This window comes from Penaeus monodon, chromosome 6 (genome assembly GCF_015228065.2).
Source record: "Penaeus monodon isolate SGIC_2016 chromosome 6, NSTDA_Pmon_1, whole genome shotgun sequence".
NCBI lineage: Eukaryota > Metazoa > Arthropoda > Malacostraca > Decapoda > Penaeidae > Penaeus > Penaeus monodon.
Genome location: NC_051391.1, coordinates 46965202 through 46982054, shown reverse-complemented (window position 1 = coordinate 46982054; position 16853 = coordinate 46965202). Strand labels below are relative to the sequence as shown.

The 16853-nt window shown below is 35.0% G+C and overlaps 1 protein-coding gene across 5 annotated transcripts; it reads right to left on the bottom strand.

Annotated features, from left to right (window-relative positions):
* Nucleotides 1-391: 391 nt before the first annotated feature.
* LOC119574601 (mitochondrial potassium channel ATP-binding subunit-like) lies at nt 392-11338 on the bottom strand. 5 transcript variants are annotated; one of them, XM_037921938.1, is made up of 17 exons: nt 11015-11338; nt 9793-9870; nt 9391-9478; nt 9163-9279; nt 7995-8180; nt 7531-7695; nt 7221-7366; nt 6342-6417; nt 5074-5214; nt 4680-4838; nt 4174-4377; nt 3916-4035; nt 3527-3630; nt 2381-2555; nt 1773-1951; nt 1414-1561; nt 392-1299 (listed from the first exon to the last, which is right to left on the bottom strand). In XM_037921938.1, the coding sequence occupies exons 2-17, from the start codon at nt 9849-9851 to the stop codon at nt 1192-1194; spliced, it is 2175 nt and encodes a 724-aa protein (XP_037777866.1). In that variant the 5' UTR covers nt 9852-9870; nt 11015-11338; the 3' UTR covers nt 392-1191. The 5 variants fall into 5 exon arrangements, with proteins under 5 accessions (XP_037777866.1, XP_037777862.1, XP_037777864.1 ...); XM_037921934.1 differs by having other exon boundaries at nt 9163-9282; nt 9793-9875; nt 10992-11337; XM_037921936.1 differs by having other exon boundaries at nt 9163-9282; nt 10992-11337.
* Between the last annotated feature and the right edge of the window lie 5515 nt (nt 11339-16853).

Sequence of the window (16853 nt, the reverse complement as noted above, 5' to 3'; positions counted from 1 at the left end):
AGATAGAGATAGATAAGTAGACAAATAGATAAATAGATAGATAGATAAATAGATAGATAGATATATAGATAGATAGATAGATACATAGATAGATACATAGATAGACAGATAGATAGACAGATAGATAGATAGATAGATAGATAGATAGATAGATAGATAGATAGATAGAACTGTATTCATATTGACAAATGTATAAAAGGTATGAATGAGAATGAATATCTTCAGAACAGAAGAGATGTATTTGACCGGTTTAGATTATATCTTCATCAGAAATATGTCTTTCTAACAAATATATAATTGAAACCAGTCAAATACATCTCTTGTATAGTGAAGATATTCATTCTCATTCATACCTTTTATACACAGATAGATAGATAGATAGAATTCACTCACTCACTCACTCACTCACTCACTCACTCACTCACTCACTCACTCACTCACTCACTCACTCACTCACTCACTCACTCACTCACTCACTCACTCACTCACTCACTCACTCATATACTTCTCTACAACATTCTGCACAAAGCAAATGCAAGTCTTATAAAATATCAATAATGCATAAAGTAAGTATGTGACTAGCTGAATAAAGCAAAACCGAAATATGTCATTTTCCCTTAAGTTAAAGGTAACCAATAAATGCTCAAAATGAAGGTCTCCATATGATGACAAGTAGCTGAGTGAAAGCATAGTGCATATCCTACAATACTCAATAATAATGAAGTCTACAAAAGAACAGATGATCTCTTTGCAAAGAGTAGAGGTAAATGCTCAAAATGTTACAACAATATCAGTACAAAAATAGAGCATCACATCAATTATGAAAATGTTCATGTGCATATTACAGTTACGTGTATCTTTTGTAAAACAGCTATACCTGACACACATAACTTAAATTACAACCATCCTCAAAGTCTATCCTATGAAATGGCTAATCAAAGCAGAGTATAAATATTACTTACCAATTCATCACTCACATATTAATCTAAAATTTTTCACAGAATAATTTTGGCAAATTTTCATAAGCTTATCACATTTGACACAGCTTAATCAACTATAACAACATGACACAATGTCTTAATCTCACAGCCATATTTCCAAAGACAAATTTCTGTCAACCATGCTTAACTCTTTGAAGACACATTAATGAGGCGCTTCCTTTGGAGAAATCATATCATCTTTTTGCGTTCCTTATGCAAAGCCCCAAGATTTCTGTGAAGTTTCCTCTTCTTTCTGCTGCTGACGTATCAAGTCCGCATAGATACCTCCTAATTTCTTCAGACCTTCATGAGTACCAATCTGTTAGAAGATTTAGAAAAATAAACTCTTTATTTATGCATACAAACACTAGAAATTACTTTTAACAATACTAAATACTATCAAATGTCATAGAAATCGTGGGAATTGACAAACCTCGGCTAGCTTTCCATGGGCTATGACAGCGATAACATCAGCATTCTGAATGGTAGACAGACGGTGCGCAATAATCAGAACTGTGCGGCCCTGAATGCAAGTTTCCAAGGCTTCTTGAACCACTGCCTCTGATTCTGCATCGAGTGCACTATAGAAAAATACCTTTGATTAGTATCAATAAAAATTGTAAACTATAGAGAAAAAAAAAATAATAATAACAATAATAATAACAGTGATCAGGCTATAAATAAATCTATCACTACTATAAGTAAAACAAAAAGAAATATGTAAAAAAAGAGAGCAGATGTATCATCTTCTGATACATATAAAGCTCTTTCTCTCAAAAAAACAAACTCTACCTTGTTGCTTCATCTAGGACAAGAATGGTTGGATTCTTGAGCAAAGCACGGGCAATGGCAATGCGCTGCTTCTGCCCTCCAGACACTGTGACACCCCGCTCTCCAACCCTTGTATTGTAGCCTCTTGGAAATGCTTCAATGAAAGCATGAGCATTTGCTGTTTTGGCTGCTTCTATGACCTGTGAAGAAAGCTTCCTTGGTTATTCTGCTGTGTGCATGAGGCATATTTGGCATCTTAGTAGTAAATGCGAGTTTCCCATTTTCCATTTATGACAAACCAGTAGATGCTTGACTGGTCTTAGGTGTCCTGAGTAACCTTTCATCTTGAGCTACAGTACCAGCTTAGGGTTATTGCAGATCAAGGGAGAAATAATTTATCTATACAAATTCTATCTTATCTGTTACTAAGCCATCAACACCCTCTGGATTTATTCCCCCCCCCCACCCTAGAACTACACCCAGGAACTCGTCCTTGGACTAAGCTTGCAAATCAAAATCAGCATCATTTTATATCATCTTACTGAAAGTGCTATGTAAAATATCTTGATAAGCATTCAAACTTCAGAAGTTTAAACATATCCAAATAAAAACAAATTCCATTGTAGCACCTCTTCATCAGTAGCATCAGGACGGCCATATCGTATATTTTCCATAATGGATGTAGCAAACAAGACTGGCTCCTGGTTGATGAAGCCAATGATGCGGCCACGAAGCCAAGTGGGGTTAAGGCAGCGAATATCCTCTCCATCAATGGTGATGGAGCCTTCCTTTACATCATAGAACCTGGGAAGAAAAGATAGCAGGAATCTTGAATCATTCTTCCATTATTGATTTTACAAAAAAGTAGACTCATTAATCCATGAACTGCACAAATAAGAAATCTAGTTATCCTCGTGGTATGCAATTCATGAGAAAAAAACAAGGTCCAGATAACTAATTTTCTGTAATCTAAGACAAAGATTCAAATACACAAAATTCTGAGATATGACTCTCTGTTCTTTCAACAGATGCTGCATGGCAGAGAGCCCCCAAAATGCAGCAAATGTCCAAGTACCCTATTTTAGTTCATAATTTTACTGGCAATCTTAAATATATATCATTTTACATATATCAAATGACAAATTAATAGATAAATTGCTTTATACCTTTTCTTACATACAAGAATAAAAAAGTGCTGTATGTTTTAATACTACAATATTGTAGGCATTCATGTTGCTAATCAAACATATATCATACCCTTTCTTTGGGTATTTAGCTATGTCTTTGCTATGCCTATTTCCTTTCTGATACAATTGCAATATTGATGGTAGAACAGAGTCAATTAACGTTTTATTCTTTTTATATATATTTACGCAGTCATTTCATGATATGTATTCATACCAACTGGAAAAATACGAGGTGATAGTAATACCAAAATCAGTGCTTTTCATGTTTTAAACAATTTTAAACTTGGTAAACATAGTAGGAAAATTATTAATTCAGCAAGGTTTGCTATGGGTTCTAGTCTTGACATGTTCCTAAAACACATTAAAGGTCTTATACTACTGATATTAAAATTGAAGTGTACATATATCAAAAATCTGTTCACTATACCACTAATCACTACAATGCATAGAATTCTATACTATTATAAGTATACCAAGTAATGAACAAGTAAATCATCTAATTAAGAAGTAACTTTAAATACAGTAAACCTAGCATATATCTTTCAAATATCTCCCTATATTTTAGACTGAAGTCTTAGAAGCATTCACCTTTCCAGAAGCTGTGCCACAGTAGATTTGCCACCTCCAGAGCTTCCTACCAAAGCTACCACTCGGCCAGCTGGAATCCGTAGGCTAAAATTCCTTAGCACCTCCTATAAAACCATTAAGCACATTAAGGAGGCTGTTAAACATTTGTAAACTAAGAGTGATTTCGAAAATTCTCAATGAATTGCTCAAATAAGATAAACCTAATTCCGAATACTAAATGAAAATTCTCCTTGGAGAATTCAAATAAGATCATACAAACAGTGACAGTAAACTGAAGTTTCTTACAGAATAGTTCAAATAAGATTAACATGAATAAGCTGCATATTGGATATTCTCATTACAGAGTTTTCAGAAGATTAACAAATAAAAGTCTCCAGTTCCTCTCATACCTGATCTGGTCTTGTTGGATAAGCAAAGGACACATTTCTGAATTCAATATTGCCCATCAGTGTATGGTAGGGAATGATTTTTCCGCCTTTCAAAGGAATGGAAGGTTGTAACTTGATATACTGAAAAGTGAAATGCAACTTGAATGATGCTGATGCTGAAGTTTTTTCTAAAATCCATGATTATTATCATCACAAAAAAAATTTGTACAGAATAGACAAAAGAACAGATACATAAACCTTCATAGCGCACAACCTCACCTCAAACACACGTGCCCCAGCACTAATTCCGCGGACATATGTGCCAAAGAGAATGCTGAGCTGAGCAAGCGAGCGTTGGATGGTTTGGGCGGCAACAAGGAAGGACATGAGGTCACCTGGCTTCAGCTGATTAGTGGCAAGCAGAGAACCTCCTATGTACAAGGTCCCCAGTACTATGCCATTCAGAAATAAGTTTGAGCCAGCCTGCATTTGATCATATGAAAAAAAGAAAGAATAATGTCTGTTGCAATTATCTGCAGTGGGGACAAAATACTGCAAAACATTATGCATTCTTAAAAAAAAAAACAATCACTTCCAGTAAACTTTTTACAAATAAGCTCTAGCAATTTCCATGAAATCACACTTCTGCTGTTTACATAAATTTCCTGTTGTGATCTCCCCTATAAGAATAAAGGAAGAAACATACTAGGAACACAAAATTAATTTCTTCTGCTTCTTGACTGCAGACACTCTTGGTCACCTGATTAACTTCCTCGATATCATACCTGAAAGAGACCTATGCCAAGGCCTAGATCCTCATTCAGCTGTCTTGATTTGTCAACCTCCCTTGCATAGAGAGTTTCCTCTGAATCCTCCATGGCAAAGGCCCTCACTGTTCGCATGTTGCCCAGGCATTCATCTGCAACTCCTGTAGCTCTTGCAACCTGACAATCAAATTTTCAAATTTATTCAAATCCTGCTGTTCCTTGATATGGGTGTTCAAACAATTTCACAAAAAGGTAACAGAAAAGAGAAAAATTACTCATATTCAACCTTAAAACATTGTTATACAGTATCAAATTATTAACAAAGACATCTCTAACAATAGTAAAATTATAGTGATTTAATTTAACTTCCATATTATCTTAATACATGTAACTTTAAATCTCAAAACCACACCTGGTGTTGTGCTTCACGAGAGAGTGCACGCAACAAACTGCCAAGACCAGTGCCAATTCCAATTATTACTGGCACTGTCACTGCAGTTAGTCCAGTCATTTGGGGTGATATAGAATAAAGTGAAACACCACAACCAATGATCTGAAAGCAAAAGCAAACACATTACTCTTTATGAACCGTATTCATGTTTACAAATGTATAAAAGGTATGAATGAGAATGAATATCCTCACAATACAACAGATGTATCTGACTGGTTTCGATTATATTTTCATCAGAAATACATGTATTTCTGACAAAGATATAATCAAAACTGGTCAAATACATCTCTTGTATTGTGAAGATATTCATTCCCATTCAGACCTTTTATACATAACTCTCTATTTAAAAAAGGATTATATGGGTAATCCAAAAATTACAGAAAATGGACTGCTATTATCAAATGCCTCACAATATTTCCATTAAATTGAACCCAGTGCCTCCAGGCTGGCTAAGATGCCAAGAGATCTAGATTCCAAGGCCACACATAAACAAGGCAGTATGCACCACATGCATGCAGCTGGACTATATATTTTTATACCATGTATACACCAATAAAGTCCTTACTTGTGGCTCTGATACAGACAACACATGTATGAAATATTGAGACCTTTTATGACCCACAAAAGTATTCAGTTCCCATGGTGCAAAAGTCTGCATGTTAGAAGGGCTTTTTAATTTGTGGTAGAAATGAGATAACAATGGCAAGATAAATGTGTCCCCAGCAAGATGGCCATTCTCAGTATGGTATTACACATGCCATTATAAAGTGTCTTTAGCTTAACTCAGGTAAAAAAAATAATAATAATAATAAAATAAAAAAGTTATGATGTTGATTCTTAACCAACTGATGCCAGTTACCTACGGTGTTTACTGTGGTTCTGTTTTATCAATTTTATTTAAACACAGTTTGTTTTACAAGTGCTTAGTCACCAAGGAATCAATCACATGGCTTATTTGATCTTATCTGCTTACTGTCTTACTTAAATTTAATGTTGATACTACTATTACTATCACAAACTTAATAATTGCCATTATCATCTCCATTCTAATTAACAGAGCATTACCAATAATAATGATAATAATAATAAAAAAAACATTTCCATAATCCTACAAGTACACAAAATTAATAAAACAAAACCAGTGTCAATGAATCTGATTTTGCATTTTAAAAAATCAGACATTTTCAACTTAAAATGCTTTCTTCCACTAATATAATTTAGTTACTTACCTGTGTGACACTACGGAGTCCTTGTGATATGCACATCTTGAATGAACTCTTGAAGTCTTGTACATCTGCTGTCAACCTGTAAAAGAAAAGTAATATTAATTAAAAATTCAGAAGCACAAGTAGCTTCAAGTAGCTAAACTCTAATCACATTTTTCATGACATTACTTTTTCCCAACAGAACTGACTCTTTACTTTAATCCAACATATCTTGAGTCTTCAAAGCTAAAAAAAAAATGTATCTCAAAATATATATATATTAGTTTTACTGATCATAATCAAAGCACAATATAACTGTAGTTATTACCTACAAAGGTGCATTATCTTTACAAATAAAAAATGCAGTGGTTCCCAAACTCTTTTTTCAGCAATGGCATCTCATACTAACATAGTCCTTCCTACAGCATCTTTTCCTTTAACTGCCCCCCTAACCCAACATGAATTTACTTTTTGAACAGAGTGCATCTTCACCTGTTCAACAAATCACTAATATTTGAAAGAAAATAAACTTAGGTTCTAAGCCAAGTAAACTTAGATGTAACCATAATGACAAATATAAAGCTCACTAGAGGTAGGAGACTTTATATACAAACATAAGTTAACACAGGAAGAAGCATAACAAATATAAAAAACTTAATAAAACAAGCAAAACAAACATAAAATAAACTGAATTTATACAAGTTCTTTTCAGTTCATGACACAGAAACTGAAATGAACCTTTGTAACTTCTTTGGTGAGATACCATGCCCGGGGTTCATGAGAAACAGAAGTTTAATTAACAGATTATCTCATTCTGAAATCTTCTGGCAGCCCTAAGCACATAGTTTGGGAACCACAGAATCAACATATAAGTATCAGTGCTCTGAATCCCACAATGCTAACCTGTTAACTAATTCTCCTGTCTTGTGTTGGTCATAGAAAGAAATATCTTGCTTCAGAAGAGCAGCAAAAAGTTGCTGTCTTAGGTCATCTGCCATGCGCTCTCCCATGCGTGTCAGAAAAGCTATGTAGGAGAAGGTAAAGATTGCCTGAAATAAGAGACATTTATCACGATAATATCTTAAGATCTATCAAATTTTTCATACTGCTGACTAAAATAAACAAAAAATATGCTCAAATAAATTATAGTATTTCTATTATACAGAAAACAGACAATCCTGCATGAACAAACAGCTGTACCAATGGTTCCAACCTGAGCAACATAAAATTTTATAATTTTCATGGTAGGATCAGTGATCTCCTTGATGTAATTATTTCCTTCTTCTGTGTGATCTCCTGTGAATCTTGCCACAACATTTACAATCTCTCCCAATAGCAGTGGTATCTGTATGTTGGCCAAGGAGACTATGAGGGCACTCTGGAAGAAAACAATTTTTTCTCACTTTTCATTCCTTTTCATATTTCCTCTTTCCTGATGGAAGTATATATTCACCCATGAATCAAGGTCTCTTTTAATCAAAGCAATCTTTTAGTCAGTATTAGAAAATATTGTGTTTCAAATGAGCATGCAGAAAAATCACACTAAAAAACAAAAAATCACTACAACTTTTATATAACTTTTAAACACATCTTCAATTTGTAATTCATAACTTTATACACTTTATATATATTCACTATAATAACCATTATATCTTCTTGTGACTCTCCAAATCTTACCCCCATAGCAGCCAAGAAGTAGTGCAACTGAGGCTTTAAAAGGCGCCAAAAGTAAAGCCAGTCGAAGGGTGGATCCTTATCCTCCTCAGCTTGGCCTGCTCCATGTAACCTATCATGTATCTCTGCAACGACAGCTGGGGTTGGTTGGCTTGCCTTGCAATCAGCTGTTACAGGAGTCAGAAGTCCCTGAAAGTTTTTTTTTTTAATACAATTGTTTCATTAACACCAATTTTGAATTTGGTACAAGATCTATATCTGAGATCTGTACATTATGTTTTAGATGTATAACTTACATCAAAATATTTTGTGTTTACCAATTATACTTCCATTTAGTGAGAGAAAAAAAATATCTGACTGAATGACAACATACAAACATGTAGAATAATTCACCTTGATTAGTTGTATTAATATATCAAGAATATCGGATCTAACAGAACTTAAATATTTTTTTGTCCACAAAAGTTTTTAATCTATGTGATTTTTTTCCCTTTAAATGCCAATAGTTCTATATGAATAAATCACACTTTTTATAAGAAACACTTCTTTCCAATAAATCATCATAAGTAAAAAAAAAATAATAATGTATCCCTTATATTAATAGCAACAGAATACAAATTGATGTGATGCCACTAAATAAGATACTAAAAATTATGTTTGAGATTTACTATGTAATATTAATCAAGAAGGAAAAATCACACACATAAAATATTGCACTTGTTTCACATGTCCTTATTCAAATTAATCATAAACATACTTTATCATACTGAGGTATACTGAGTCTCTCATTATCATAAAGGCCTTCAAATAAGTAGTATGAAATATTAACATAATAGCAGTTTATTATTATAGAATTACAAAACCTATACTATGTAACATAAAACAACCAAAAACACATAATAATAGATAATAATGGATAAATATATGAAAAAGGTTCATTGCAAAAACTTCTGAGACAGTTGGGAGCAAGAAGTAACTAGCATCGCAAAGATTTTGTAGCTGATACACTGAAGTGTACTTTTATGATATTGTACATTAGCGAAGAGAAAACTATTTAAGCAAACCAGTTTCAAAGTATCCACAAGGACTCTATGTACTTGTTCATATCTCACACCCCAAAGGAAATAGTTTTCTTACATAATATGTGACCTGTAGCATGTTAATTTCTTACCTTTATTCCAATCAGTGTTCCTCCTCCTAGCCCTAACCTCAGCAAAACAGTCAAGGAGAATTTTTCTGTGTGTGAAGTGGTTTCAGTTCTTACCACATGCACAGAGCGAGCCACAACCTGCTATGAGATTTAACAAGGAATAAAATCTGCTCAAGTAGTTTGTAAGGAAACATGAACGACATTATATACACTTCAATAAATTACAAAATATCATAGTGTATTACTCACTTTGCCAAGTTGTTTTGGCAGTTTCACTGTCTTCCATTGAGATAACCGCATATGTGACCCAGGACTACCAGCTGACCAAGATGGGAATCTAGCAAAATAATATTAATTATAAAAAAAACACAAAGAATCTAATAATAATATTGCCTGGAAAAAATGATGGCCATGTACATTTCCAGTTAGCCTCTCTTACATCAATAGTAGTAACACCATGTTTAAAAGCTATTGAAGCGTATTGACCACTGCTGCTGATTCCATAATCATAGTTCTCTCCACAAGATAGTTTCAGTTATTATTAGTTCTTGTTTTTATCAAGTGAGATATCATACTTCCTTTTCAAATATAAAATTGACAATTATTAGCACATGGACTAAAAGAGAAAAATTACATCCAACATACACTTACCCCTGTTTGATACATAGTGGTGACCTGGTGGCCCGAGCTGCCCATGTTAAAAGACTCATCTTGTATTACAGGTCCCCTCTACGCTTTTGTAAAGAAATCAGATGTATTATCATCAATGCGTGATTATTTACAAGTATAAAGTCATGGATATAGACAGTGATAATTACAGCTAAGGTAAAAAAGACATCTTGTATGAAGGTCATACACACTACATAACAATAATTACAATATACAGAGCTTACGTTTTAGAATTTTTTAATTGTTTCTTCTGTAATTGTTCCATGACAAAATTAATTCATAGATAAATTAATAAACAAATCAGTTTTCACACAAAAAAAAAAAAAAAAAAAAAAAAAAAAAAAATATATATATATATATATATATATATATATTTTAATATATATATATGAAAATAAAATATATAAATATATATATATATATATATATATATATATATATATACACATTATTTTAAGACATTCCAGTCCATGTTCTTTCTTGTTATATATATGACAAATTCCTTACCCTCTGCCAGAACACTTAAAAATTCGGCCTACTGGCATAATCATCATAGTGATCTACACACCTTTAGTCTTCTAGCCAAGGCAAAATAATCTCAATCGCATGTGTTTTGTTAAAAAAGAATTTGAACTGATTCTACAATTTCATAATAACAGACCAAGGTAGTTAAATTAAACACAGGATGGCAGTAATCTGATCATCTTCACTTTCAAACAACCATGTCAAGGAAGAAAATTATCTTTAAACCTAAAAATCAATGAAACGTGGGACTATAAATCGAATTTAAAATCTTAACTGTCTACCTCATACCACATAAATTTTCGTGGATATTGCAAGCTATTTATCGAATTTAGGAGAAAGTAAAAGTAAATTATAGACAGTCTACTGACAGGTATTTATTTTGCAACGCAGAGCAAATATACAAGCCGGCCGGTGGCTCCCTTTCGATTGCGTAATGTTGTCTAGAGCCACAAGCAATCGACTTTCAGCAAAACTGTCATCATTCCTGAGCGAGAGATATCCCAACCTTTCATAGAACATTTCTCGAGAATGCCCGAAACTTTCTTCTGACCTCAAATCGTCGCAAGAAACTCCGAAAATAGAAGGGAGAAAACAAAATAACTACTTCACTATCTATGACACAAATACCACTCACTTCCGTCATCTATCAAACTTACTAAAAACAACGGAAGTCCCTAACCATATAACACTTTCGGAGGGAAGCCGTTAGATAACCCGAAAGGGCGTAGCTCAGCCGTAACCTCGTGCGTGGGCGGCCCTTCCCTCGCCCGGTCAGCTGCTTCGTCGGCGGAACAGCTGATGAGTGTAAACAAACGCCAGTTATTTCCACTGCAATTCCGTTTTCTGTTGGGCCAGAAACGTTTGGGGTGTCGTTCAAATTCTTTGGGGGTTGATTTTTTCTATTATTTTTTTCAGTTATTTACGTGTATTTTGTTGTATGTGTTTCAATCCCCGATGTTGATAAAACGTTTCTGGCAAACACGGATAGGTAAATCTCTCTCTCTCTCTCTCTCTCTCTCTCTCTCTCTCTCTCTCTCTCTCTCTCTCTCTCTCTCTCTCTCTCCCCCTCTCTCCTCTCTCTCCTCTCTCTCTCCTCTCTCTCTCTCTCTCTCTCTCTCTCTCTCTCTCTCTCTCTCTCTCTCTCTCTCTCTCTCTCTCTCTCTCTCTCTCTCTCTCTCTCTCTCTCTCTCTCTCCTCCCTCCCTCTCTCTCTTCCTCTCTCTCTCTCTCTCTCTCTCTCTCTTCCTCTTCTCTCTCACTCTCCTCCCTCCTTCTTCTCTCTCTCTCTCGCTTTTCTCTCCCTCTCCTCTCTCTCTCTCTCTCTCTCTCTCTCTCTCGTCCCGCCCCCCATGATGAGTGTCTGCATGTGTGTATATATGTACATACACACAAACGCGCGCGCACTCTCATACAGGCGCACAGTACATCAGTACGTGTCTAAGCGTAAACCGAATGGCCTCACCCTGACAGCGCGACTCCGCCCAGTTTTTCCAGTTTCTAAAGAAGGACAATTCTCGTCGAGCTTCCGAGCGGCAGCCCTTCTCACTCCCTGCCTTGGGGGAGTTTTTTGGGTGAGTTTGCTCTGGTCGTGAGAAATGGCTTCTAAATCTCCTTCTATCAGGGATCGACTGATCGGCTTAATCACCACGATAAGCGAACGGTTTCGAGAATTCTATGTTTGTGCCGAACATAACTTTAGATCTAAAGGCTTATATATATATATATATATATATATATATATATATATATATATATATATATATATATATATATATATATATATATATATGTATATATATACATATATATATATATATATATATATATATATATATATATATATATATATATATATATATATATATATATATATATATATATATATATATGTGTGTGTGTGTGTGTGTGTGTGTGTATGTGTGTGTATTTATATATATATTCTTTTTTTTTCTTTTCTTTTTTGAGAAGAAGACAGATTTAACTGTTATTTCTTACTCTTATCCACTGTTATTTTCTTTTAGTGCTATCCCCTGTTATTTTCATCTGCTGTTCTATCTACCGTTTTATCCACTGTTATCTTTATTTGCTGTTATTTTCGCCAAATGTTACCCACTGTTATTTTCATCTACTGCCATCCACTGTTATTTCCATCTACTACTGAATCTACTGTTATCCAGTGCTATTTCATCTACTGTTATCCAGTGCTATCTTTAGCCATCACTACCCACTGTTATTTTTATTTACTGTTATCCCCTGTTATTTCTATCCACTCTTATCCACTGTTAATAATTATTAGATCATGATATCAGGCTTTTCCTGAAACCTGCTTGATGATACAGCCATCTGGTTAATCCTCTTTGTCTCACGCTTCGTTGCAATAATGTAAATGTAATCTTGCGCTCATGTTATATAAATAGAATTTGCTGTTATTGCTTTATTGTTTTTTATTATTACCGGTCTACTTTCGCTGTTGTTGTTATTTTTATTATATTTTTTGTTACCATCATTAATATCATTGTTACATTTTTTATTGATATCATTATTACTATCATAATTGTAATCTTTATCATTTTTATATATTTCTTCATATCCGTATCATTATCATTATTACCATCATTTTCACAATCACTATCATTTTTATTATTACCGCCACTATCATCATCACCAATACATCAAAGTTATCATATTATCAATATTACATCAGATATCAGAATTATATACCTTTCTTTTACATGGAGTTAACAACAGAAACATAGACCTGTATTACAGTTACGCGTCTTGAGGAGTACAGTAAGACCTGATGTCGAAGTGAAAGGCTTAACAGAAAACAACGATAAAAGACTTTTACTTGAGTGGATCTAACAATAGGATTAGTTACAGTAGGTTTACTGGTGGTCATAACATTCCTTGTAATATTCTTAATGTAAAGGTACCAATGGTAATATTGTTACCTAGCATATAAGTGTGTATGTGTATGTATGTATGCGTGTGTGTGCATGTGCGTATATGTGTGTGTATATATATATATATATATATATATATATATATATATATATATATATATATATATATATATATATATTATATGTGTGTGTGTGTGTGTGTGTGTGTGTGTGTGTTTTGTGTGTGTGTGTGTGTGTGTGTGTGTGTGTGTGTGTGTGTGTGTGTGTGTGTGTGTGTGTGTGTGTGGTGTAACTGTCTATCTATTTATATCTCTCTCTATATATAGTTATATATATATACAGCACACGCACATAAATACATATATATATATATATATATATATATATATATATATATATATATATATATATATATATATATACATACAGGTTTTTCCTTTTTTCTCTCTTTCTTTTTCTTTCTTTCGTGTGTGTGTGTGTGGAGTAGCAGATATAGCACCGACAGACCGTGAGAGGAAAGCAAACAAGCACACATCATCAATATCACCGCATAAATTATACTAATAACTACAATACCTACTCTGGAAACCATACTTTTTCTCTCTCTCTCTTGGCCCTCCCTTGCACATGGACGCAGCCGACGCAACAGGATTCACTGGGCGAGAGAGAAAACAGTAGTAATGTAAGTATGACTAACCACTATGAAGCCTCTCCTTGCAATGTAGTTGAAAAAACTGTATAAAATGCGCATTTTGGTCAATGTCGTTGGGGGAATTGCAATGTTGACATAGTTGCTGAAGTGCAAAGTCGAGGAACTTATATACAACTTTTTTTTCTATTGTATGTCTCATTTTCGAAACAATGTTAAAATATCAAATGCGTGGAATATCAAAACCGTATTAAATATGCAAAGAATAATGACAAAATTGAACGAGAGAAATTAACTCTCTCTCTTCTCTCTCTCTCTCTCTCTCTCTCTCTCTCTCTCTCTCTCTCTCTCTCTCTCTCTCTCTCTCTCTCTCTCTCTCTCTCTCTCTCTCTCTCTCTCTCACCTATTCTATGTGCCTACTTGTCCAAAGCCAGGTTAGCAGCGGCGGGTACCCCTGGGGCTCTGATCATATGGCGGGCCCCTAAAAATAACGTCTTTTGTAACACTACCTATTGTCAGCCATGAGTGGTGAATTCGACTCATTAAAAGTCGTATCCTAATATGTCTTCCTAAAGAATAGTCACAATGACTGACGTATTATTAAAACACACACACACACATATATTGATAGATAGATAGACAGATAGACACACACACACACACACACACACACACACACACACACACACACACACACACACACACACACACACACACACACACACAAATACACCCATATACACATAGGATACACTTAGAATTCAAGAACTCACACGTGCACGATCATTACTACCAATATCGTCATATATCAACAGAAAATAGTCAAATCAACTTGATATTGCTCTGGAATGCATTGGACTTTCACACACAGGACTCCCGGTTTGCGTGGTCACTCTTTCAACCACACACGACCTACTTACAGCAACATAACTTCCTATGTTTACCACAGACGACCTTCGCTTTCAACCCCACGTAAGCAAGGGAAGTTGTAAGATCGAGAAAGTAAGTAGCAGACAAGACCTTCTTAATAGAATTTCCTCAGGATACAAAAAATATATATAGAAAATAAAAGATGGAGAGAAAAAAAAAGACACTGACAAACACTCGGCATAGGAGAATGCTAGATATGAAAGCAGCTTCACGTGTTAACCGAACTGCCAACCGTTGAAGATTCTTCGGCTTGAATTACGTCCACCCTATCCTAAAATCGAACGCATTACCCATCGCATCGATCACAAAAACAAACGAGAAATACAGGTCACTAAAACGGGCAACCACTCATTAAAGGGAAAAGAAATGCGCCAAAAAGCCACACCAGAGTAGCAGGGGACCATGACGGTGCATGTTTACCGACTTGCTGCTGAGTCCACTAAATGAACAGCTCGCCGCGAGACTGACCTTCTTAGGTTACGATTTTGAACTTTAACTCACGTGAATTAGGGGTCTCTATTTCCTCTTTGAAAACAGAAGGGCTCATCCTCATAACGTGAGAGTTTGTGGATGTGTGTGTGTGTGTTTATGTATGTATGGGTGCTGGTAAATAAGCGTCTGTGTGTATTTATCCAGTATATGCAGTCATACAGTGCACACAAGCACCTGTTATATTAGATCTATATATCTATTCCCCTGGCTATTTCTTTACCTCTCTGTCGATCTATACATCCGTCAATTCATTCACACACATAAATACGTGCACATAACGTTAATATATGTGTGCGTGTGTGTGTGTGTGTGTGTGTGTGTGTGTGTGTGTGTGTGTGTGTGTGTGTGTGTGTGTGTGTGTGTCGGTTGGGTGGGTAGGTGTGTATGTGTGATATGTGTCGGCGTACTCTGTGTGTGTGTGTGTGGGAGGGGGGGGGCGTGTATGTGTGATATGTGTCGGCGTACTCTATACAAGAACACGAGACAATATAAATAGCTTTTCGTGTATCAAACAATAGTTCCTTAGTTCCAGACTCGATCCTTTCGTGGCGCCATGAAATGCCAATGTATGAAAGAGTGACAAAAGGCAGCTTCCGGGTTGAAACAAAAGAAAAGCACATAATGGAACCGCATTGTCATACTCTTTATTTGTTCTCTTATATTAAAGTCGTATTCATGACAGACCCCCCCAAAAAAAACATTCCTTTTATCCATTCGCCGCTAATGACCTTAGCTGTTGACGCGGCAGGTAATTTTAAGTAATGAATCAGTCAATTTTATTTCTTCTAACGCGGAAACACTAAGACGTCAACCACGTCTTGACATATCTACTAATAATTTTTGTATAGACCATAACCTTGAATGATCCAAAATAGAGTTCCAATCTTTCCTTTGACCTCTTAAACACCATATATATAAAGACACGTTTAAATTCAAGTAAAGTGTTTCTCTTTTTTCATGCATTCTTGCCTTTTCCAGACTTTGATTTTTCGGACACGGCGATTATCTTACTTTTCCGTAAACTTGGCAAGATTTTTTTTTTCTTTATTGTTATTGTCATTTTTAAAAGACCATTTTAAGACAATGACGAACCTAACCTGGAAAAAAACGAAACTGCTCTCATAAACGTGACTACTGTGATTTCTAACGTGAAGCAAGTAGCCGAGCAAAATAAAACCGACAGACCGTGAGAGGAAAGCAAACAAGCACACACGCCATGAACGAAGAAAAAACAAATGAATAGAAAGCAAAACAAGAGAGTGTGTCAGTGCGTCCGTCTGTTTACCAAGGCCCGACGGAGCTTTTAACGCCCTCAATCACGTAAAAAAAGAAAGAAAAAAAAACAAGTATTGATTGTCTCCGTGTCTTGAGAGAAATCGTAGATCTATATATGATATGCAGGTAGTGTAATATATAATTTGGCTGTAAATAAGCAAATTCTTGGGGTCGCATTCTTGGTATCGCACCTGCATTTTGGAGGCTGCGTCAAGGTCTGTGATCTTTGTCCTTTACGCCTGGAAGAGATTTTTATTTATTTTATGTATG